Source organism: Rhinolophus sinicus, chromosome 6 (genome assembly GCF_057876585.1).
Source record: "Rhinolophus sinicus isolate RSI-liver-muscle chromosome 6, RSI-T2T, whole genome shotgun sequence".
NCBI lineage: Eukaryota > Metazoa > Chordata > Mammalia > Chiroptera > Rhinolophidae > Rhinolophus > Rhinolophus sinicus.
This window is the reverse complement of record NC_142506.1, coordinates 27,843,068-27,869,589: the sequence shown is the minus strand read 5'-3', so window position 1 is coordinate 27,869,589 and position 26,522 is coordinate 27,843,068. Positions and strand designations below refer to the sequence as shown.

Here is a 26,522-nt window from a genome sequence, read left to right as displayed (position 1 = left end):
TATAAAACAGTAGCAACATTACCACTGACTCACAATGTTTTCTGGATATTAAAAAAATAAATTTAGAAGTACTTTATAAACCAAAATGTACCTTATGATTATTATGTATGTGTACATATATGTGTGTATATATATATTTCATAGATAGATTAGTGTGCACCTATAAAAACCTGAAATTAAATAAGCAAAATAGGGCACTCTTAGTTGAGGATAAACCCGTAATTCAACATAGTTTATAAAATAAATAAATTAGTTGTTTCAAAGTTTGTGTTATGAATGTTTATTTTGTCATTTAAAAATTTATATTACATGTTTTTGTGTTGTTCTCTTGTGACATGTTTATTCACGTTAAAAAAGAATTTGCCAGTTTTTTAAAAAAACTTCTTAGTATATTTCAGTGCCTCTTTATCAGTAGTGGTATGTGTATGGAAGGAGATAGCGGGGGTTAGGGCTAAAAGTTGAGGTAAAAAAGGGCTAAAAGGGATGTATCTGTTAAAGAAATGTAATGGTTTAGGAGCAATTAAAGATCAATAAATATATTAATCATTTCTGTAAGTGAGTTGGTTTTTAAAATTTGGTTTGCACTACTTTTAGAGCATCTTTTGGTAGTAAGATGGATGTATCTGGATGTAGAAAAACCTAAGATTTTATCTAAACCAGAACTATTCATTGAGAATGGATGATGATCTGGAATACTCTAAGACTATCGGAGACTTCAGGAAATACCCTTTTCTGAAAAGTGCTGTAACCACTATTATTGAAATAAATTAATAATAGTTGATAGATAAAGTCTCTCTGGCTTTAGTTGTGTTTTTTGATTTGTGGAAAAGTTCATATTTATGTGTGCTGTTTAAGTGAATTTTAATTGATAGGATATTTTTCTTTTCTAAAATTACATCAATAATCATGTAGTCCATATATGGACTTATAAAAAGAACCAGATTAAACATCATTCATTTTTCTTAAAAAATAAATAAATGAAGACTTTTAAAATTAAATAAGAAATTAAGACCATGAAGTACCTGTTTTCAAAATGCTTCTTTAGAAGTATGGCATTATAAATGCAGGCAATACAAGCTCTTTTATCTATCATATTTTTATTGCTTCAGGACATCAAAAGAAGAATATACCACTTATTTTTAGAGTGTTCTGCTCCTATGCAGTACCTTGAACACTGAAGAGACCTATATACTCTGTAGCTGGAGTTATTTATTTTTCAGGGAAAGAGAAAAGGGTTAGGAAATGTATAATTTCTCTTCTTCTTATCCAGAAGTAACATTGAGACGATACCTTGTCCTCATTTTTATTACTTCTTAAATTTAACTGCTGGCAGCCAGATGTGCTGAAACTCCTGACGACAGCATATATTCATTGCGTGTTTTTAATAGGCTTAGAGAAATATGAGTAGAGCCCATGAAAGCAGCTCAGCTTCACACTTCAGCTGGGAATGCCCAAAAAGCTTACTGCTGTTTAGAATTCTTGCTACAGTCAGGAGAAAGCCTAAAGCCGCACGGGTACTGAATCTTCTCCGACTGAATTAGAAGAATAATGACTGTACAATTAACTATCAACCTCTGCTCATTTAAGCACAGTTTTTACAGAGCTCAGGAGAAATATGGAACTTGATTGGCATGTTTTTATTTGATGGTGTCTGCAAATAGATGACTTTAAAGACAGGTGGTAAGGAAAAATAGAAGGGAGAAAAAAAAAGAAAGAAAATGCAATTTGAGACATTGCGCCAGGTCTGCAATTCTGTTTTATCTCATTTTCATGGGGTTTTTTCATCCCCACCAAATATTTTACAAAATGAGCTTTTTGGACAAACGCTGAACAATGCAAGGTGAGTAAAGCTAAACTATATTTTCTTTTAGTATTGATATTTTGAGGATAATCTTATGTCTGTAAAATTGTTTTGTATTGAAATGTTAGCATTTTAAGGGTATTGTCTTTATAAACATAAAATTTTTATATAAATATAAAATTTTATGTAGTGTTCGTAATTGATTTTAAGAAGGAAAATAAGCTTACTTCAAAGCACAGAAAGCATCTTAAATTTAGCTAGCTTGACCTCTGAAACATACAGGCTGTTTTCATGATTTCATTTTCTAATAAATAAAAGGATTAACTTAAAATGCCTAATAGATTTTTTTTCTTTGTGGTCATGGCAGTGATTATATTGCATATATAGGGATGAGGCTATATAATCATATGTGATTTGCTGGAAAATGTGAATTAGCAGTCATGCATGCTCTTTGTAAAACATGCGGAAGATGTTTTCTAAAGACATTTCTCTATGCAGGGTAGATCAATAATCACTTTTAAACAAGCTGTATTATGGAACTGCTAATAATGTTTTGGATTAGATCAGCTAGTTTAGAAGGATGTTTTGTTATAAATTCTTATTGCTTTTTCAACCTGATTTTTTTTTTTTCTGTGGTGAACGTTGTTAAATTATGAACATATGTTTTAGATGGTTTCTCTGGCTTACAATAAAGAATGCTTCTAAAATGCAGTTTTATCATCCAGTTTTTCCTCTGTTTAAGTTATTTGCCTTTTGAGAATTTCTAATGTTATATACCTACTATAGAAAAGACCTCATTTTAACTAAATATATATGGAGAAAGACTGAGAAAGAAATTCTGTGAACATGATAATGCCCTGAAACCTTCTGGAAATTAAGAGAGAACTAATAGTGCATAGAATATTGAATGGTTTTGCTGGTCTCTTCCTTTTAGGGTCTCTCTTAACAGTGTGAGATAGCCCATTTTAGAGATTTAAAAAATACCTATTAACAGTATGTGCTTTAATTTAGCCAATGTAAAGGAGGCTTTAAGAATATGTAGGTATTTAAAATGTTTGATACCATAGATGATAAATACATCTATGACCTTTCCATTGAATATGGAATAGCTTATAGGCTTTGTATAAAATTTCACTTCTTTCCTCAGTGCAGTTCTGTTCAATTAACTAATTTGATTTTTTTATATTTATTTTTGGACTTATGTAAAATATATAACAGATGAAATGCTCTGATATTCTATAATAGGATATTTTTTTATTTTAAGATATTGGGTTTCTTTATTTAGTAATACATTGCTTAGTGTAATTTATGATAAAAATAATCTGTATTGCATGTTATATTTAAATAAAAGAGGCAGTATGGATTTCTTAAAAATTCCTTGACCTGAAATGAAGCTAGCAGAGTTTTAGGATTTCTACTCATCCTTTATAAATCTTTTCCTTGTTTGATCTCTCTATTTTTTAATGCCAAGAATTTATGTGTTTAAAAATATTAATATCATGGCTGATTGTATATTCACTTTAGAAATTGTGCTATTAACAGCATGGTATGGAATTCATTTTAAAGTAAATGTTACTAGTTTTAAAATATGAGATATCTATTTTTGAGGGAATTTTGTACATACTTATCACTGTACATTTTCTTTCCTTCAAGTTTCTTTTATTGTTGTCATGTTTATAATGCTCTCATTATTAAAAATCTAGAATTTTATGCTGTAGCAATTAAACGTTAAATTGTGAAGTTTCTATTGCTTCTCTAAGACCAGTCTTATTTAATTTATTTTGATTTTTTACCTAAATTATCTGAAACTACCAATTAATCAATAAAGAATTTATTCTGTTTTAGGGGAAAAAGATCCCTGTCTATGTTCTTAACTTCTTAGTCTTCAAGAACATATGACATTTTTTTCACATATAGATCTATTGATCTTCATAAATATTCAAATACTTGATTTACTTATAAAATGAGTCAAAACCAGTGTACAAATAGTTACTTTAGAAGTATGAAGAGTGAAAATAAATTTATATGAACTCGTAATTAATGCCTCCTTCCACATATTTTAATGGTTTGGTCACTCTGTGTTCAGATCAGATGCAATGGTCTTTTAAAATTATTCTGCTTAGGTTCTTTTAAAAAATACAAATATCTAGCATCAACATTTTAGTTAGCATTGAATTGGAAAGTAATATGTAGACTAAAAAAATCATCCCTGAAGAAAAAAATCATGGGAAAAAAAATGACCTGAGTATGATAGAAGATGTTGTTTTACAACTTTAAAAATGTTTCTTAATAATGGGCCTTTCAACTTCATGGACTGGACATTGTGCTCTTGAGATTTGAAGCGTCAATTATATAACTATCTCCTCTGGAAAGAACAGTTTTGGTTGTTATTACATGACTAGAAATCATTTAATTGTTTGGACTAGTTGAAATGGAATATTCAGTATTTGTACTGTGACCTTAATTACAATCTTTAAACTGATAGAAAATATCATAGATGTGGACAGTTAGATTATATTTTATTCTGAATTGCTTTCTAGGATAAATTACTAGAACAGTACTATGCATAAATTATAGACAATATATTATTAAAAGGGGACCCTTTCAAGCAGTTTTCTTGAGACTTTCCCTGGGTAACTAATGTTATCCCTAAATCTGCAACTCAACTTTCATCAGGTTGTCAGATGATAGGGCAATTTACTTCTAGACATATTAGCAATAAAAGGTTAAAAGATGACTATCTCCCATAATTACTCCAAAAACATTTCCAGGCTCAGCTTGTCAAAGGAGCAAAGATTTTAAATATATCAACTTCATGTATCATAAATCACTAAACTGGAGAGTAATATATTAGGTTGGTGCAAAAATAATTTCGGTTTAACAGGTTAAGAATAATTGCAAAAACCGCAATTACTTTTGCACCAACTTAATAGCTTGTTACAGTATTTTATTATCTAATGAGTAATTGAAATTTATTTGTGAGTGCAAATCATTAGAATAGTTTAGACTAACTTTTTGTTGGAAAACATATAGCATGACCCTTATGTTTCAAACTGAAAGTTCTCAACTTTTATCATTGTGGTTCTTGAGTACCACTTTAGTACATAAAGGAGATGGCAGAATATTCTCTGTTCTTTTGGAACTAAAATGAAATGACTGAAGGTTCAGCAAGAAAAAAATCAGTATCTGCATCCTATATAAATCCACTTGATAGGTTTTGATGAAATGCCACATTAACTTAAATTCTTATCAAGGCCTTTTTCTTTTCTTTCTTTCTTTTTATTTTATTTTATTTTTTTTTATTGTAAACTCATTTTCCCCAAATTAAATTAATCAGGATACAAAGATAATTGATTTGTTGTCAGTAGAAAAGTCCTCAAGTACTAAATTCATTATGAAATCTAAGTTTTGTAATCTTATCTTTGGAAGTAAGCATAAATATTGGAATGCTAGAAGATATATGTTTAATAGAGTTCACTGCATTAAGTAATCAATTGCTTTGAACAATATTCAAAATGATGACTATCTTTTGTGATACAATTTCTGGAAAATGTACTTAATAGCCTCTAAGTTTTTCTGTTTACTGGTTTTTAGTAATCTTTCCTGTACGGTGAAGAAATATGTATTTTCCTCCAGATGTAATTATTTCTTCGTCACAGTGAATTTGCTGTCTGGCCACACAGGGGCATAATAGGACTGGATTTATTCAGAATAAATATTAAAGACAGTCTTTCTGTCCTTTCCATATACATATAAAGAGATATACAGACTTTCATATTAAAAGTAAGATTTAAAAAACTTAGTAGACCAAAGAATATTTGGATTTGTTGGTGTTTTTATTTACAATAAGTTAGCCATATGGTCTGGTTTGCCTCCACTATTATTAGTACTACTTTTCTTTCTCGAAAGTGTTTATTTGAGAGTAAATTACAGGACCACTCTGATTATAAAAATGAAATATAAAGCTTGAAATCACCTAGTGTAAACGGATTCTTTTCTACCGAAGCATTCCCACAGTTCTAGAAAATTAATATTATTTTAAATATTTAAATTTGAATTTGCAAAATAATTGTTTAATTATTTAGTCTGGTAGTGTTTTTGGTCAGAGGTATTTAGTCATTGTTATTTACATAGCATTTACTATTGCTTTGGTTTATAATGAAGCCATTAACTGTGTTCAGGATTTTTGGCACTGACACCTGTTATGATCATGGCACATTAATGGCACTTTGACATAGAAAGAGCAGCATGCTTACATGTCATAGCTCTGAGAGTGCGGTCCTCACAGTGTGCATTGTTCGAAGTTGGTAGGAGCACAGCAATCATTATACAGTATCAGGATAGGAACATATTTCATGAAAAGTCTGTATTCTGATGTATAAAGCCACTCAGTAGTCTGATACATACACACGTGCATGCAAACATGAGTGTATTTATGTACATATAAAAGCCTTGTTAAATATATATAATCATAAAAATAATATATTGTAAACATACAAGGCTACCTTAACAACTGTCTCTTTCTATTTCTAATCAGAATGACTTTTGATTCATAGATGTGTATCATTAATATTTTTTACCAGAATACTTACTGTGGACCTTAGCTATATACCACAATCATTAATATAGATACTCAATCAGATACTTATGTACAGTCGTTAAGTATTTTCTTTATTGAAAGAACTTTGTATAAAACTACTGCTTTTGTTGATGACAGACAGGTGAATGATAACTACTTTTTTATTATAAACTTATATGATCATAAAGGATCTTAGAAAACTAAAAGAAGATAATTACTAGTAAATTTCTTTCTGTTTAATTCTGGCACTATTCACTAAGTAGTAAAATGAATTCATTTCATATGTGCTATGACTGTCTTCATATCTATTTATGAATTACTCACAAAGATTCATATACCCAACAAAAGAATTCTTAGGACTGATCCACAATTTGAGTTTGGCTTCTGAATATAAGAAAGTAATTACCTCAGAAATGTGCATGAACATTTCTTTTTGGGCAAAATTCCCCAAATTACACTTAAAAATTGTAGTATCTTAAAACATAAGGGCTCTTTATTTTGCTTAGGATTTTCCAAGACACACTTTTTGTTTGTTTGATTTTAGCAGAGAACACTTTTTTTTCAAAATTTAGCTCAATATGCAAAGCAGGTAAGAGTGGAGCAGCTCTGGTTTAGAAAGTGGGACGTGGGACCAACATTAGGCCCTAAGAAACACAATTTTTCGCTGCTTACTTATATCAAACTCAGGACTTTTCACTTAAACTCTTTTAAGTTTCCCATGTCATTGTGTGACCCTTGATATGTCAGAGATAGAGGTAATGGAAAATGACAAGGAAAGCTGCTGCGTTTAATCAAGTATTGATTTGTGCCTGACTTTAATATAGATACTGTGGTAGCTTTACATTATAGAGTATTAAACATATGACTTGTGATCATATCGTGGGTTGTCTAATTACTGGCTGTGTGATATTGGTAGAGTCACCATACCATGAACTACTTGAGTTAGGGACTAACTATATTCATTAACCTCTGAGTTCCCACACTTATCCCTCATGCTTCTTTCCAGTCGATACCAGCTCCCCTTAGCCTTCAGAATCAAATATTGTTCTTGTTTTTCTTTTACATGTTAGCTTTGTCTGTTCTAGAACTTCATATAATTGAAATCATATAGATTAGACTCTTTTATAAAAGACTTTTCATTGAAAAATATTAATCCATGTTGTTGCACGTATGAGTGTAGTTTTTTCCTTTTTGTTTATCCCTGAGAGTTATTCCGTATTATGAATATACCATACTCTCACATAAGTCTTTTTGTGGACATGTATTTTTATTTCTTTTGGATGAATAACTAGAAGAGGAAATGGGTCACAGCGTAGGCATATGTTTAGTTTTATAATACCAGATCATTTTAAGAAAAGGTTGTACATTTTAAACTCCCACCAAATATGTTTGAGAGTTTTGGTGGTTCCACACACTTTCCAACATGTTGATAATATGTCAAATTTTTGTTATTCTGGTGAGTTTATAATGGCATCTCCTTATGATATTATTTTGTATTTGCCTAATGAGTAACAATGTCAAGCACCTTTTCAATATGCTCATTGGCCATTTGTATATCTTCCTTTGTGAAGTGCCTGTTCAAAAATAATTTTTAAAAATTAAGTTGTCTCTGTTTTTATTAATGAGCTGTAGAAGTTCATCTTTGATATCAGTCATTTGTCAGATGTATGCTTTGTGAATATTTTCTCCCTGTCAGTGGCTTGCCTGTTTGTATGTTTATTTATTTATGTGTTTATTTTTCAACTTCAGTTGACATACAGTATTATATTAGTTTCAGGTGAACAGCATAGTGATTAGACATTTATATAACTTATGAAACGATCACCCTGATAAGTCTAGTACCCATCCGATTGCCTATTTATTTTCTTGACAATGCATTTAGATAAGCAGGAGTTTTAATTTTGATGAAATTAAATTTATCAATATTTTTCACTTAGGGTTTTTGTTTTCCATGTGCTGTGTAAAAAACGTTTGCCAATCCCTATTCATGAAACTATTCTTCTTTTTATCTTCCAGAAGCTTTGAGTTTTTAACTTTTCATTTTGGGTATATAATCCAGCACTTATTAATTTTTTTGTGTATGGTGTGAGTTATGGGTCAAGATTCATATTTTTCCAGATGGATATCCAGTGTTCCATCACCATTTGCTGAATATAGTTAAAGACTTTCTACTCCTTGTTGGATTGTTTTTCACCTTTGTAATGAAATAAACAATGGTATAAGTGTGGTTCAAATTCTGGGCTATCTGTTCAGTTCCACTGAGGTATCTATCTATCTTTATGCAATACCCTACTATCTTAACATTTATAGTAATGTTGAAGTCAGGTAGTATAAGATCTCCACCTTTATTCTTTTTCAAGATAGGCTGAATATTCTAGATCCTTTGCATTTTCATATATATTCTATAATCAATTTATAATTTTGATTTAAGGGGTTACTAGAATTAAGTCTTGGGTTACTTTGTATTTCTGTAGATTGATTTGGGTAGAATTAACTTCTTAAGAACATTGAGTTTTCCTATATAGTATATCTTTTCATTTATGTAGGTCTTCTTTAATTTACTTAAGAATGTTTTGCAATTGTTTTTCATTTAACTTTTATTTTTTCAAATATTTTTTATTAATTATAGCTGACATACAATATTATATTAGTTTCAGGTGTCCAACACACTGATTAGGCATTTATATAACTTATGAAGTGATCACCTCAATACATCCAGTACCCATCTGACACCATACATAGTGATTACAATACTACCAATTATATTCCCCATGCTATATGCTACATCCCTATGACTATTCTGTAACTACAAATTTGTACCTCTTAATCCTCTCCCCCACTTCACCCATCCTCCCAATCCCATCTCCCAATCTTGCAATCATCAAAATGCTCTCTGTATCTATGAACTTGTTTCTGTTTTGTTTGTTCATTTATCCTGTTCTCTAGTATCCACATATGACAATTGCCTTTCTCTGTCTGACGTATTCCACTCAGCATAGTACCCTCTAGGTCCATCCATGTTGTTGCAGATGGCAAAATTTCATTCTTTTTTATGGCGGAGTAATATTTCATTGTCTATATGTACCACCTCTTTTTTATCCATTCCTCCATTGGTGGACACACAGGTTGCCTCCATATCTTGGCTAGTATAAATAATGCTGCAATGAACATATGGATGCCCATGTCCCTTCAAAGTTGTGTTTTGAGTTTCTTTGGATAAATACCCAGAAGTGGGATTGCTGGGTCCTTCTTTGTCTCTTCTTATAGCCTTTGTTTAAAAGTCTATTTTGTCTGGTGTAAGTATTGCTACCCTGTTTTTTTTTTTTTGCTTGTTTCCATTTTCATAAAATAAGTTTTTCCATCCCTTTCCTTTCAGTCTGTGTATCTTTTGACCTGAAGTGAGTGTCTGGTGGGCAGGATATGTACAGGCCTTGGTTTCTTATCCATTCAGCCACCCTATGTCTTTTGATTGGAGCATTTAATCCATTTACATTTAAAGTAATTGTTGATAGATATGTAGTTATTGCCATTTTATTTTTCATATCTTTGGTCTTTTCTTCTTCTTCTTCTCCTCCTCTTCCTCCTCCTCTTCCTCCTCCTCCTCATCCTCCTCCTCCTCCTCCTCCTCCTCCTCCTTTTCCTCCTTTCCCTTCCCCTTCCCCTTCCCCTTCCCCTTCCCCTTCCCCTTCCCCTTCCCCTTCCCCTTCCCCTTCTCCTTCTCCTTCTCCTTCTAGAAGTCCCTTTAACATTTCTTGTAATACTGGTTTGGTGATGATGAACTCCTTTAGGTTTTTCTTGTCTGGGAAGCTCTTTATCTGTCTTTCGATTCTAAGTGATATCTTTGCTGGGTTTTAGGTCCTTGCTTTTCATCACTTTGACTATTTAGGTCCTTGCTTTTCATCACTTTGACTATTTCCTGCCAATCCTTTCTGGCCTGCAAAGTTTCTGTTGAGAAATCAGCTGACAGTCGAATAGGAGCTCCCTTGGGAGTAACTAACTGCTTATCTCTTGCTGCTTTTAAAACTATGCCTTTGTCTCCTTTTTTTTACCCCCAAAAAATTGGAAAGGGAGGTGATAGTAAAATACAAACATAACACAGTTCTGCTGCTTGGAGAATATAGCTGAGGTTGGAGATCATTTTACAAATCAGAAGCAGTAGAATTTTGCATACTCTATGATCCACTCTGTTTGAGTAGAAACTTATCCTTAAAAAGGAATTATAGATGTACCCAAAATAAAGCCATATGGGTATCCAAGACAGAATTTACGATAGTGAAAGACTAAAACCAACTTAAATGCCTATTAATGAGATTTGTTAAAAAATTATGGTACATTTGTAAATAGAATATCATGAAGCCATTAAACATTGTGTTTTAGAATAGTTAACAGACTAGAAATTTGATTGTAATATGTATAATAAACAAAGGGGGCTATAGAAAAGAACATGTAGTATGATTATTTTAAAAAATAAACATAATGCACACAAAAATGACATGAAGTCTTAAATATGGTTACTTCTATAAGATGGGGTTACATGTGATTTAAAATTCAATTTGTTCTTGCCTACATTTATACATATTTTTATAAGCATTTATAATTGCTATCTTTAAAAAATACCCTATTTTTTAGAGGATTTATTGAGAGTTTACTGGCAATCTAAAGTATGATTCATGACATAGTATAAGCCATTGTTGTGAGGAATATTATTTCATGTGCTGTTAATAGGTACCTATGGGAGAAAATGCTCACATGTGTTTGGAAAACTTTGTTTTAATTGTAGTTTCATAGGTATGATTTTTAATGGTAGGAATACTCAGAACTTCAATATTCTAATTTTCATTGAGAATCTTCTTTCCCAATTTTAATTAATTCTAAATCCTTTTTGCATAAAATATTTACCAACATATTTTTTAAATGAGTATTTCTTATGCTGCTTTGATACATGGTGTATTAGCATAAGTTTCCTTAAGATCATAGATGGTCTGTACATTAGATGGTTATTATGATACTGATAAGCATGGGCGGGGATACCACTTTACTTTCAGTCTGTGTGTGTCTTTTGATATGAAGTGAAAGATTCTCATTGAGTCTTTAATGTTTGGAATTTTAATTATGATGTGTCTTGATGTGGGGCTCTTTGGGTTCATCTTGTTTGGGACTCTGTGCTTCCTGGGCATATATGTCTGCTTCCTTTGCCAGGTTAGGGAAGTTTTCTGTCATTACTTCATCTAACAAGTTTTCAATTCTTTGCTCTCTCTCATCTCCTCCTGATACCCCTGTGATGCGAACATTGGTACTCTTGAGGTCCTAGAGGCCCCCTAAACTATCTTCATTTTTTTGGATTCTTATTTCATTTTGCCATTCTGATTGGGTATTTTCTACTACCTTATCATTCAAATAACTGTTTTGATCCTCTGCTTCATCTATTGTTGATTCCCTCTAATGTATTCTTTTTTTTTTTTAATTTTATTTTATTAAATTTAGTGGGGTGACAATTGTTAGTAAAATTACATAGATTTCAGGTGTACAATTCTGTATTACATCATCTATAAATCCCATTGTGTGTTCTGATGGAAGGAGATCTAATGTATTCTTTATTTCAGTTATTGTAGTCTTCATTTCTGACTTTTGTTTTTCATGTTTTCTATCTCCATTTTTATGTTTCCTATCTCTTTGTTGAAGTTCTCACCGAGATCACTTAGTATCCTTATAACCAATATTTTGAACTCTGCATCTGGTAGATTGCTTGCCTCCATTTTGTTTAGTTCTTTTTCTAGAGCTTTGTTCTGTTCTTTCATTTGGGACATGTTTTTTTGTCTCCCCATTTTGGTTGCCTCCCTGTGTTTGTTTCTATATATTACATACGGCTATTATGTCTCCTGGTTTAGTAGAGTTGCCTTATGTAGTAAGTGTCCTGTGGGACCAAGTGGTATAGTCTCCCTGGTCATCTGAGCCGGGTGTTTCAGGTGTGTGTCTTGTGTGCGTTGTGTGTGCCCTCCTGTTGTAGTTGAGACTTGGTTGCTATTTCCATGTCAGTGGAAGAGATTGACCCTCAGGCTGATTGGTTGTGAGGACTAGCCATGACTACAGCGGTGGAGCTGTTGTGTAGGGGCTGACCCTTCGGAGCAGTATGCATTTTAGCAGGGCTCTGGTGCCTTCTCAGTCTGCCCTTTGGGTGTATCATCTGCACAGAAAGCTGGGTGGTGCTCTGGTGTATTCTGAAGCTGGCCACCAAGTGTGTCAGTTCTGGGGCTTCTTGGGAGGGGCTCTGTTACAGGCCAAGTTCAGCCACTGCCTGTATCCTGTCCTGGGCCACTTGGTATGAGCTACAAAGTGATCTGCAGATGGTTGCCACTTGCACTGGGCTTGGAGGTGCCTGGGAGAGGCCAAATGTGAACTGAGGTTGGCTGCCACTAGTGCCAGGTTTGGGGCTGCTCAGCAAGTGGTATGGGGCATGTGGAGGCCAAATGCTGCTTGTTTGGGGTTTGTGAACCTTTTAGAGATTTTCAGGAAAGTCTTTAGCATGAGCTAAGGCAGGCCTTTTATATGAAAAGCCACTAAGGGGCTTCGATAGGCCTGTAAGTAGGGTGGGGCAGGGCTTCGGGAAATCACCAGGGTGGAGCCAACGGTGTTAACCATGTTGATAGAGTTTCAAATATGGTGACAGCCTTCATATGGACTTTGGGAATTGGGAGGGCTCAAAAAAGAAGCAATGGTGCCTGCCAGCTCTTCTGTTTGGAAGGAAAGCTGCCCCTCCAGCCCTCACTTTGAAGTCAGACAGTTCAGTTCCTCCCTGTCTGTCCTTCATGCCTTTTGAGCTGCTGCCCCAGTGCTAGAGCTCAGAGCAAATGAATCAGCCAGAGAGTAAGTTTGTGCATGGACCCTTTAAGAGGAATGCCTGGGCCTTCAGCAGCCCTCAGTCTCACTCAGCCACAATCTCCACTGGCTTTCACAGCCAGAAGTTATGGAAACCTCTCTTCCTGGCATTAGAGCACTAAGCTGGGGAGCCTGGAGTGGGGCTGGGACCCCTTGCTCCTCAAGATATCCCTCTGCAGCCAAGATATCCCTCCTGATTTTTAACCACTGCGTGTGGGTGTGGGCCCATCCCATTCTGCATCTCCACCCCTTTTACCAGTCCCTACGTGCGTTCTTCTGTATATCCTTAGTTATAGGACTTCTGTTCAGATGGACTTCAGGTGATTCTCACTGATGATTTTTCTGTAGCTTAGTTGTAATTTTGATGTGGTCATGAGACAAGGGAAGCACAGCATTTACCTATTCAGCCATCTTGACTGGAAGCTATTTTGTAGTTTTAAGGGTAGAAGTCCTCTTGTTAATTTTTTTCATAAATATTTAAAATTTTTTATCTTATTATATATTGAATTATTTTTCTTTTCTTCCTTTTTTTGTTCCTTTACAATGAATTAGGTTTTAAATTTCAGTTTCTAGTTTTCTGCTAGTATGCAAGTACATAATTTATTTTTGATATTCTTATATATTTTGACATTGCCAAATTTACTTATTAGTTGTAGTAGTTGTCTTGTAGATTTGTTATGTCCTGAATAAATAATCATGATATTTGCAAATAGAGACAGTTTTACTTTTTTCCCAATATTGATGCTTTTTATTTATTTTTTCTTTTTATTATAATGTTTAGGAGTAATAGTACAATGTTAAACAGAAGTTGTGAAAGTTCATTAGTATATTTACAGTCTCTATATATATTTTTTTACAATGACAAAATTTCATATTTAGAATTAGCCAGCTGGACTAAGTTTAGATGATCCCAATTTTGTTGACAACATCCAAAGCACCATAGTCAGCCCTTCTTCTCTCCATCAGGCCTGATCAGGATGTTGACCTTGGCCACATCAGTGTCACGGAGCTTCTTCACAGCCTGTTTGATCTGGTGCTTGTTGGCCTTGACATCCACAATGAACACAAGTGTGTTGTTGTCTCTTATCTTCTTCATGGCTGACTTGGTAGTTAGGGGGAATTTGATGATGGCGTAATGGTCAAGCTTGTTTTTCCTGGGGATGCTCTTTTGAGGATATTTGGGCTGCCTTCGGAGCCGCAGTGTCTTGGGCCTTCAGAAGGTGGGTGACGTGCGGATCTTTTGTTTTGTGGCTATGGATGCCTTTCAGCAGTGCTTTATTTGCCTTCAAAGACTTTGCTCTGGCTTTGGCTTTGGCTTTGTGAGAGGCAGGGACTTCCTTCTTCACTTTTGGTGCCATCTTTGTGAAAAGGCAGTGTATTGATAGTTTTTTTAAAAATGATGAATGAGTTTGCATTTTGTGAAATGCTTTTCTGCATTATTGGAATATCATGATCCTTTCTCCTTATTCTGTTAATATTGTTAATTAGTTGAATTTTAAATATTAAACCAATTTTGCATCTGGGTTAAATCTCCTTTGGTCATGGGATATTTTTCATTTTATATACTGTTGGTTTAGATTTTCTACGATTTTGATATGTTCATGAAAGCTATTGTTTTCTTTTATTGAAATGTCATTGAGAGGTGTAGCATTAGGGTTTTTCTGACTTCATGAAAGGAGCTTGGGATTTTTTTTTTTTTTTAACCTGTCCTTTATTTTGTTAACAGTTGTTGGAAGATTGGTGTTATTTTATTTTATTTTTAAATATGTGGTAGAATTCACCAGTGAAACCACATGGACGTGAAATTATCTTTGTGTGATAATTCTGATAAGGAACTTAATTTCTTTTAGATAAATAGGGCTATTTAGATTTTTTTTTAACTTTTGTTACTTATGGTAAGTTGTGTTTTCAAGAAATTGGCATTTTATTTAAATTGGTTAATTTATTATGAATTTCATAATTTTCCTTTATTATCCTTTTAATGTCTATAAAATCTATAGTGTCAACTGAACAATAATATCAACTAGGTAGTCCGTCACCAAAAGGATTTATTCAGGAAATGGGGGGAAAAAAGAAAAAAGGCTGCAACCCAGCACACAGTCTGGCTTGTGTGCTATGACGGAGGGTATTTAAAGCAGGAGACATGAAGTGAGACCATAGTTTTATGAAAAGGATGTTAGGACTATAGAGTTTAACTAGGTGGGCTCATGAACTTCCATGAGCTCAGCTCCTCCCATAGACCTCCCAGCCTGATCAGTTACCTTAAAGTCCCGGTTCATTTTTATCAGTAGTGACGATCTTTCTTTTATTTCTGATGTTGGTATTTTGTAATTTGTGATCTTTCTTTTGTTTACTTAGTCAGTTTACCTAGGAATTTATCATATTTTTTCTTTTAGCATTGTAGATTTTCTCTATTGTTTGTCTATTATTTCACTGATTAATGTTCTCATGCTAATTATTTTCTTTCTTACAATTTTAATTGTTTTTCTTCCTGAAGAGTCAACTTTTTATTTGACAAATTTTCTTCAGCCTGAAGAACTTCTTTTAGCATTTCTTGAAGTACAGATATTCACTTGTTCGTTTACTTTTATTAAAAAAAGTCTTTGTCTTCATTCTTTTTGAATATTTTTGTTGGATATAGAATTCTGTGTTGACAGTCTTTTTTGTTGTTTTTTAATTTTTGCAGTATAAGGAAGGTGTCATAGTTTCTGATGAGAAGTAAGAAGTTTCTGATGACAAGTCAGTGGCACTTTAAATCATTGTTTTTTGTATTTAATGTATTGCTTTTCTCAGATTGCCTTCAAAAGTTTCTCTTTATCTTTTGTTTGTTGCAGTTTTACTGAGGTATGCCTATATGTGGTTTTTATTGTGTTTATCTTCTTTAGGTTTGCTGTGTTTCTTAAGTTTATAAATTTATCTTTTACCTAAATTGATATATTTTTTGTCCATTGTTCTAACATTTTGTCCTATCTCCTTTTTCTCTTTTTTCCTTGATTCCCCAATTATTTGTATTTTAGGCCTTTTATAAATTACCCCCAAATTCTTGTGTCTTTTTCAGTTTTTTGGTTATTCTGATTTTGTAATTTTCAAGTTCATGATTCTTTCGTAATCTGCTATCAGATGGAAATATTAGCTAGTGAATTTTTTATTTCAGATATTTTAATTTTTGTTCTAAAATTTTCATTTGGCTATTTTTTATAGTCATGATTTCTCCATTGGGATTCCCTATCTTTCACTCAATATGAGCATATTATCTTTACTTCCTTTAAAATAGTTATTATTATAGCTTCAAAATACTTTTCTGCTAATTTTAATATCCAAGTTATCTCTCAGTCAGTCTCCAATGATTGTTTTTTTCCTTGAGTTTGAATCATGTTTTCTTATTTCTTGATGTAGCAAGTAACTTGTAATTATATTTTGAACATTGTTAATAATACCTGATAGACACTCTGAAGAGTGATGATTATTTTTAAAGCATGAGGTTAACTTGGTTGAGCTTGAGCTACAGAGTCTATTTCCCCTGAGGTACAGCAGGGGAATTTTAGTGAAATTATTTTAATTTTAGCTGAGCTGCTTGAAGTCTTCCTTGGCATACATGAGATTTGGGCATTGTTTATTATACACAAAACTTAACTTTTCCTTTCTGTATTTTTTTTTTTTTTTTTTTTGTCATTCCCTCACTTTCCATCTTCTGTATTTGCTCAGAATATTTCCTCTGGTTTTTCAAGCTAGTAAGACTCTAACGATTTAGCCTCCAAGAATTGATTGGATTCGACTAAAAGTCACAAAGTGGGAATCTCACCCAGTGTCATTCCCTTCTTCCAAATGTCAATTGCACCACATTGTCTTTCTTCTTTTTGTTACTTTCTAAGGCCTTCAAATCGTTGTTTGTTCATATTTTGTCTAGAACTTACTATCTTTGGGAGGGTTAGTTTGATGGGAGCTGCTTGGCCATTATCAAAAGAGGAATCTGTGTTTTAATATTTTAAATTGTATTTGTTAAACTCTGTTCAGGCAGAAATTATATCTGTAGCTTCTTTTGTAACCTTAACATCATTCTGTGTAATTTATTGTGCTTTTCCAAATACCATCAGATAAGCAGTTGTCCAGTGGCTGTTTGGAACTTCATGTCCTAATTAAATTATTGTATCATCAGAATATATAGAGAATACATAACTTTTAAATATGTTTTCTTACTTCATCCATATTCTAATGAATATTGTTAACAGTAACATATGAGCAATATGTACACAGGCTTTCTTCACAGAAAACACAAAATTGATGTGACTGCTCTAACTATAAGAGAAAAATGTCTAATCAGATACAGTGAAGAGACAAAAGTCATATTTATTTTTCACCTTTTAGTTGGATGGGCACCTATTTCAAAGATAATTTGCACAAGGAATTCTTAAAGGAAATTTGATGATGTTTGTGATGAGAATGAGTAGGCTAAAGATGAAATCTCTTTTGGGCAAGTAGTCACCAATTGATTTGAACTCTTCAGCCTTTGTAGGTTAAAAGCATATTTATTTTTGCCTTAACTTTTTGGAAGGGCTTTTGATTACAGATTACATATAAATTTAGATGAACTTTCTGTTTTTCTTTCAGCACTTAAGAAAGGTCATTCAGTTGTCTTCTTGCCTCCATTGTTTATGGAAAGAAGTCAGCTATAATTTTTATTATTTTTCTTGTATAAGTATTGTGTTCTTTTTCTCTGATTGCTTTTAACACATTTCTTTTGTTTTCAGCAGTTTGAATTTGAAGTATTTAGGTGTGTTTATGTTTATTTTCATTGTGGTTCAGTGAGCTGCTTGGATTTATGACTTGGTATCAGTCATCAATATTAAAAACTGTTGGTCATTATCTCTTTACATATTTCCTCTGCTCCATCTGTTTCCCGTTTCCCTCTATGACTCCAGTACATATATGTTTGACTATTTGATATTACCCCACCAATCTCACATGCTCTGGTTTTTCTTCATTTTTTTCTCTTCCTATGATCAGTTTGTCTAATAATCTGTTTTGAATTCATTCTTTGGGGTTTTTATTCCATTCTACTGTTAAGCATGTGTAGTGTATTCTGTACTTCTTTTGTATCATGTTTCAGTTCTAAAATCGACAGGAGTTTTTTTTCAAGCTTCCATTAACTGTTGAAATTCCCTCTCTGTTTCCCTACTATATCCACATCTCCACTATTCTTTGACATATTCGTTGTAGTTATTTTGATGTTTTTGTCTGCTAATTGCAACATTCTGGTCATCTATACAACTCTTTCTGTTGACTTTTTGTTCTTTTGATTATAGGTTCACTTTCTTGCCTCTTTGCATGTCTTTTAATACTTCATTGTATACTGAACTTTGTAAATGATGCATTGTAGAGATTCTACATTATGTTTTCATCTAAAGAATGTTTTTTAAAAAGTCATGTCCTTTAGTTATATCAAGGAGACTCGCCTTGATCTCATCAAAGTTTGGTTTTAGGCTTTGTTTGGATAGTACTCTTTTTCCTTTTGTCATAAGGAACAGCCCTTACTCCTAGGGTATGGTGTCTTACTTTTAATGCGTGACTTTTCTTGGATCTCAACTGAATGCCTTGGGAATTTCACAAATATGTCTCCAAGCCTGATTAATCAGAGAATTTCATAATATTATATGAGTTCTGAAATTTCTCTTTATCTCTCAGGCCTCAGCAGGTACAGTCTACCAGGCTCCAGAAAGCTTGCATATTTGTACAGCTTAAGATTTGGACAGGAACCTGAGTAAAAACTCTATGTCTCTTTCTGGAATTTATTCTCTTAGCTCTCTTCTCTCTAGTCTAGCATTGCAAGTCCTACTGCATTAGTAAGCCTGAATTCTAATCTCTGTTTTTAGTTGCTGACTGTTTCTTATGCTCAGTAAGTGCTCTGCTCTCTGCCTGGGCTCCAGTTCCTCATGCTATGGTTGCGAAATTGTTTCCAGAAAGAAAGCTAGTGTGAAGCTTACCTTATATGCATCTCCTATTTTAAGATCCTTAACCTTGTGCCATGTCCAATGCCTTAAAGTGATTGTTTCATCTCTTCTAACCGGTTTTATAGTTCTTTATGGCAAGAAGGGAAAAACCTTATACTAGCTACTCAGGAAACTGTGAATTATTTAATAATAATTTAATAAGCACCCATGTACCTACCATCCCAAACAAGAGCTGGAACCTTAGCAATAATTTACATCTAACCGTTTCTTTAGCTCATCCCAGATCCCTGACTTCTCCAGTTTGCGGCAATTATTACATTGAACCCCACTGTCATCATTCCTTTGCTTTCCTTTTTCATATAGGATATATATTCCTAAAAAGCATTAGTTGTTTGATTCTTTATGGAAAGGTACTACTGTGTGTTTTTCCACTTAATTTTAGTCCATATATTTTGACTGCTATATGATTTTCCATAATATGATTATATCACTGTTTTGAATCCTCTCTCCCACCAATGGGCATTTGGATTGTTTCTAATTTTTTGCTATCATGAATGTTCTTGTATATGACTCCTATTGTACGTATGTAGGAGTTTTTTTTTTTTAATGTATTTTATTCATATGTTCAGTTTAAAGAGATAATGCCAAAGTGTTTTCCAACATGTTTTATAGGCAACGACAATTCAGTGAATTCATAAGTGGGAATGAAATGATTCAAGAGCAAAACATTCATTTGAAAAGTTGGACAATTTGAATCATAGCTGCTACTAGAAGGTGCACTGGTTAATTTGACAAAATCAATTACAAAATAAATGGATGTTAAGTGAGTACACTCAGACCACAAGTTTTTCTTCCTTCACTCCCTTCCTCCTCCCCATCTTCTTCTTCCTTCTCCTTTTTTCATCTTCCTCTCTCCTTTCTTTCTTTCATTCTCTCTCTCCTTTTTTCCCTTGGTATAAAACCTCTTTAAATCAGTGAAGGAAGACCTTTGAAACGGGCAGGCGTAGCAGGTGTACAGGACTTAAAGAACACAGGTTCTAATATTTTTATGGATAAAGTTTCCAGATGGCTGAGAAAAAACTAGTGATATTAAATTAGGGTATCTGGGCCCATCTAGGTCCCTAATTCTGTTGCTTAGGAATTATTTTATTTATTTTCAATTAATTGGTTATCACAATTGCTCCCTCCCCTGTACACATCTTTATCTCTTCTTGATTTTTATCTCCAGAAACAATAAATGCTAAATCTCTAAAACTTGTTTCCACATCTGAAATTGTTGCCTTTTTCCTTACTAGCTCAGAAGAATACATTTCTTTAATTTTTCTCTCTCATGCACGATGTTACTTTATGAATTATCTCTTTCATTTGTATGTTTATTGTTAAACAATGAGAAAACTAGACTTGACAATTTTCTCTCTTGGTGTAAATCGCTGTTATCGGCATCAAGATGTGAGCAAATGAATCAGAGTACATTTTCAGTCCTCACATCCTGGTGGGGCTTTATCTCATTGCCTCCAGCCACAGAAATGCAGGTGAGACTCGTTAACCCAATCAGCCAGACATCTTCCCCATCAAATCTTACATATGGTTCAGATACTTCAGAATTCTCCTAGCATCTGTTTAAAGTTCTCACAAAACTTTTCACCAAATTTGTTTGAATCCCATCTGTGATGACACTTGATTATACATCTGTAGACATTTGAGGATTGGCATTAAGAAAGAGCTTTATGTCTTATATGATACTAACATTACTTCTGGTGTAGCTATAATTGAAGTGAAAAATAAATAAAAACAAAGCCCCAAAATGTATGAGATTAGGGTATTCAAAGAAATAGAGCTGCATTTCATTTTATGTGGTATCATGCACGGTGTCATGCGGGGTTTCAGCTCCCACTCCCCACATAAGAACGCAGGACATGGTGAGGCCAAAAAGGAACACCCACGGAGCCATAGATAGGGGAGTCATACCACTATATTCTCGCTGGCGGCTGGATTGGAGACACAGGAAGCTGGAATCACACTATCCGCAACCTGCCTTCCACTTCTCTGCCAACCTACCTCACTTGCTAGCTGCAGTCCACCATGCTAACTGCAATCTGTTCTTGCTAGCTCAGCCACCATCTTCTTGCTAGCTCCCATTTGCTGCTAGCATAGCCACGGCAGTTACATTAGTGGCCAATGACTCACTGGTTACAGCTGATGGCCAACTAGCCACAGCTGATGGCCATACAATCACAGTTGATGGCCATTTACTACCTGAGCCAGCACCTTTCCACGTGAGGCCGAGAGCCTGGAAACTGCACTCCTGGCTCTGTCTCCACATGTGGGTTCATAAAATCTTGCACATAAAGCAAAATCCTAGTTTTCTACTGACTTTCATTATATTTTCAGTGATTTGATAATAGAATGCTTTTTGACTTCAGCATGTCAAGTGAAAAGATAACAGAGATGTGGTTTTGGCTTTTGTTTTACAAGTATGAAAAAAATTGTGGGGACAGCGTCCCAGAGAGCAGTTTCCAGGCTCTCGGCCTCATGTGGAAAGGTGCTGACTTGGTTATTAGATGGCCATCAGCTGTAATCAGATGGCCATCCCGCTGTGGCTGGGTGGCCATCAGCTGTAACCAGTGAGCCATTAGCCACTAATATAACTGCCGTGGCTATGCCGGCAGGTTCTTTGGTTGGCAGAGAAGAAGATGGCAGATTGCGGTTAGCAAGAGCAGGTTGCAGCTAGCAAGTGGGGTGGGTTGGTTGGTTGGCAAAGAAGCGGACTGCGGATTGTGGATCATGTGGCTCCTGCTTTCTGTGTCTCCAACCCAGCCGCCAGGAGAGTATAGTGGTATGACCCGCCTGTCTATGGCTCTGTGGATATTCCTTTTTGGCCTCATCATATCCTGTGTTGTTGTGCGGGAGCAAGAGCTGAGACCCCGCATTACAAAAATGCATAGAAAAAAGAATTGAAGAAAATATACCAAAATAGTAACAGCAAATGCTTTGGGTTTTATAATTTTAAATATAACTAAAAAAATAAATAATGTGACAATGAGTTTTATGAAAATTAAATGAGCTAAAATATGTAAAGCATTGAGAACATGGCCTGACAAATAATAAACATTAATTAATTATACTAATTATTATTATTAACTACACCGTTATTTCTATTCAGGATTTCACTCTGCAAGAGTTCCTGAAATCCAATTACTAGGTCAAAAGCTATCTTTTTTTAAGACTCATATTATTGTCAAGTAGGGTTTCTGGGCAAGAATTCCCGCCCATTCTCAGGAATTTTTTTTGCGTTCCTGAATCCTGAGATATAAACGGTTTTCTGTTCTCCATGATGAATCGTTTCCACAAAGTGACAGCCGATATTACCAACCACCTGGGTTCAAGGAGCCGATTTTCCTGATTTCTCGACCATCTTTTCTCGGGATTCGGGAACGGAAAAGCCAAAAAAATTCCCGAGATCAGGCGGGAATTCCATCCGGAAACCCTACTGTCAAGTTGCTTTCCTAAAAAGTTAGACTAATTATATTTCCACAATGAACACATGAAATTGCTTTCCAAAATTGGCATTGGTTGCTTTCATATTGTCCTATTTTAAATTTCATTGATTGTTATATAAGTATTAAAAATACTTTAAAAAATATTTACTCATTTGTATTAGTTTGGTAGGTCTGCTATAACAAAGTACCGCACACTGGATGGTTTACACCATAGACATTTCTTTTCTCACATTTCTGGAGGTTGGCAATTTAACCTTTCTTCTTATGAAGACACCAGTTAGATTGGATTAGAGCCCTATTCCTGATTCAGACATTTCCACTATGGCAGGCACTCTTATGTCAGGATGTTGATATTAGTGGAATAAGGCTGGCCAGAAGGAAACATAATGGTTAGGTAAGGGAGAGAGGAGTAGGTAGATAATGTGCATCCGAAGATACAGACTGGAGAATAAAACAAAAATGCGAGAAAGAGCAAGCAGGATCATAGTCAGAGAGGAATTCCCTTTACAAGGATGTTTGATAATAGTTTCCTACTGTCAACTATTAGGTTGGTGCAAAAGTAATTGAGGTTTTTACAATTATTTTTAATCTTTTAAACTGCAATTACTTTTGCACCAACCTAATACATTGAGACAGCCCTGAGTCCCAAATATGGTTCCATTATAGCAAGGGTAACAGAGGGATTTAATCAAATCAAGTGACATAAATGTTACCTGCACTTCACTTCAAAGTTTTTATGTTTTTCATGCTTTCTCTCTGTTAGTTTATCATTTATGCTTTGCTCCTTTTCCAGTTTTTCCTAATTTGTTGTCTTATACACTGTTTGAAATGTTACCTGGCTTTTTTCTTTCACAATCTTTTTTATTTAGATCCGTTTTCTCTGTGTTTTGTTTGTTTGTTTGTTTGTTTGTTTGTTTTGCCTTCATTGAGACTTGAACAACCTTAGAAAAACTTAGTTATACCTTTTAATTTTAATCTGGAAACATCAGCCTCATGTAGATAATTACATTTTGCTAAATTCTTTTCTAGGACACCGAATGTGTAATTTTCTTCCTGTGATAAGTGAAAAAGCATCTATTTTAAACAAAGGCAGCTATCAAGTACTTTTTATTCTTTCAATTAATATGTGTGAAGTACCTACAATTTGCCAAGTGTTTTATAGGCATTGATGAGGAAGTTGGTGGAAAAGATAGTCAGGGCTTCTCTCCTTGGAGAACTTATACTGTGACATGTCAACACACTATGAGGAAAACTTACGAATATGTTCAAAGGAACCCTTAAACTAGACCTTTGGTCTCATTTGCCCTAATTGAAATGTTGAAGATGATCGAGTCTCTCACTTCCTTTTAAAGTTTGTAGGAATCTGGGGCCTGAGGACTGGAAGTCAGAATCTTGGTCTTTAATTAATATTAATTTTTGAAGTCTACTTTCTTCTTGCTGCCTTACACTGGAAAAGTCTAGTTTATTAGAATTTAAATTGAGAATTAGAAAAAGAAAAAGAGGAGTATCTTAATGCAAGTTGCTTAGAAACAGAGCCTGACAAGAATTTAGGGATATGTGCTTATTGAGTTAGTGCTCTTCAGGAAAAGCAAACAAACAAACAAACAAACAAACAAACAAACAATAAGGGAATGAGTGAAGCAGGACAGGGAAGAGCTATTCAAGGATGTGGCCTCAGGTTACATCTAGCCGTGGGGTTGAGGGACTCTTGAGCATGAATCATTCCTCAGAGTTGTTCCTCCTATCTATGTATATACTCCTATCTCAGTCACTCATTGGTTAAGAGCTGTCCTTGAGATGAGGGTCACCTCCTGGGTGAGATGGCTGTCATCCCCTGAGGGCACATCTTTGGCAAACAAGGGTAGCTGTTTGAACAGTTACCAGCCAACACCCACAGCAGCTGGAGGGTGGGTGCACTGGTCTGATAAAGGGTATATGGGCAGACCATCAACAATGTATACTTTAGTGTATCCTTTGAATCATTTGGAGCCAATTGCTTCTGACAATTAAGTTAACTCCACTCAGGCACGTCCTCCAGAATTCCATGTTCGTAGTTTTTATAAAACTTTTATGAGGAGGACTTTGCCCCTTACCACTGCAGTTGACCCGTAATCGATGCTTGTCAACCCCTTTTGCCCCCACTTCTGTTAGACTAATGACTTGCCTGGTAGACAGACTCTGACCCTCATCCCTGCAGTCTTAGCCCCTTGTCATCATGTCCTTATGATGGTTTCCCGTTTACAGTGGCAACATGACTTGCGAATAACAAGAAACACTCCAGTGGATAACTTGAACATCAGACGTATGCTCCTGCCCCATTTTGTGGTAGCCATCTTTCCCCCTCACAATGATCAGGGTCAATTCCCCCTGCCCGTATGGTTATTTTTTCCTGGCACAAGAAGCACAAAGTGACTAGGCAGTAGCCATAGCTTAGTTATGTGTCCCTGATGAAGCATTCCCTACTTTGGGCGCCAAGATCTCTAGACCCATAGAGCCTGAAGCATCAGTATGATATAAATTTCCCAAGTGGATAACTGGCGTAATGGTTAGTGAGCCACTCTTACTTCTTATTCCTGGCCTGTGTATTCTACCTATTGGGAGCACAGCAACATATGATAGCCAGTGATTTAAGGAGTATACTGTATCCTAAAAGATAATGTTCCTTTCTTGCAGGGTGTCCATTACAAGCTGGTGTCTCAGCTTCCTGTTTAACAGGACATTCTGCTCTATTGGGCTGAAAGGTTCTAGACGCCACAGTTTGTGGTAGAATCAGTGGATCCCATGATTGATGTCCTCACTGCATTACCACTACAAAGTAGACATGTCCTTTGCTTGATCTGGTCTGTTATGTGGTATCCCATTAGATAAAGCAGGCGCTCTATGAGTGCATATGTAGTGATACGTGCTGAGGCCCTTTGGGCAGGAAAGACAAACCAATACCTGCATGTCTACCTATGCCTGTTTGAATGAGTTACTAGCCCTTACAGGGTGGAAGGTGTTCAATGTAGCCAACTTATTATCAAATGTTCAGTTGGTCTCTTTGAAGGATGGAGTCATACTGGGGAGAATCTGGTTGACAGGTCAGACATTCATCAGGAGCAGTAGCTTTATCAGTCACAGAGAGAGTAGAATATGTAGGTGTGCACGCGCACACCTTACGTACCTGCCACCGTGGCTTTATTTCATTTATGCAGGTGGGTGGGGTTGGGGAAGACACAGGCCGGCTGACATCTCATGACAAATCTATTGGTCTACTTGGTTATTTAATGCTTCTTTTGCAGCAGATGTTCTCTGGTATACACAATATTCAATACAAAGGTCCACAAACCTTCATCCCTCTCTGATAGGTCCGTTCCCATGTCTCTTTATTGGAACTCCTTGTCCCTGATCTCCCAATCTTGCCCTTTTTTTTTGGCCCTTGATCAATCAGCTATACTATTCACCACTATTCATGAGTCCATATGGTTTTGTTTTTGTTTTCTTTCTTCATACAAAGTGGATAACCAGATGATTTCCCTGACGCTGTACCTGTTGAGAGGATTTCCCCTCATCACTGCTTTTCAGGGCCAACCTTGAATGGAACTGAGCACCAACAGTGCTGCATTTTTAGCTTACACTCACATACTGAGCTGGCCCATTCATTATCTAAGCTCAGCCTTTTTCTTTCTTCTTCAGCTGATTGTAAGTGGATATGAACTGCAGAGGAGGCATTGACGTAATAGTGTTAAGTGAATTGATAGCCTGGGCACCTGTTTGGGCAGTTTACTTGTGCCCTCTGGACCTGTTCAACCCCAATCCCAGATGAACTTCTTTTGTTT

The 26,522-nt window shown here is 34.9% G+C and overlaps 1 protein-coding gene and 1 pseudogene across 49 annotated transcripts in view; one reads left to right on the top strand and one right to left on the bottom strand.

The window, feature by feature from the left end:
• RIMS2 (regulating synaptic membrane exocytosis 2) overlaps positions 1 to 26,522 on the top strand; it is a 594,048-nt gene that overhangs the window by 229,470 nt on the left and 338,056 nt on the right. For 2 of the 49 annotated variants that reach the window (XM_074316890.2, XM_088799007.1), the window contains exon 1: positions 1,379 to 1,840. The exons of 37 other annotated variants lie outside the window; for them this stretch is intronic. In XM_074316890.2, coding sequence (XP_074172991.2) covers positions 1,719 to 1,840 — 122 coding nt within the window. In that variant the 5' untranslated portion in view covers positions 1,379 to 1,718. Of the gene's footprint in view, positions 1 to 1,352; positions 1,841 to 26,522 lie in introns of those variants that run through there. 10 more of the 49 variants (XM_088799011.1, XM_088799008.1, XM_088799004.1 and 7 more) reach the window with 9 other exon arrangements.
• LOC148757843 (large ribosomal subunit protein uL23 pseudogene) lies at positions 14,157 to 14,614 on the bottom strand (annotated as a pseudogene).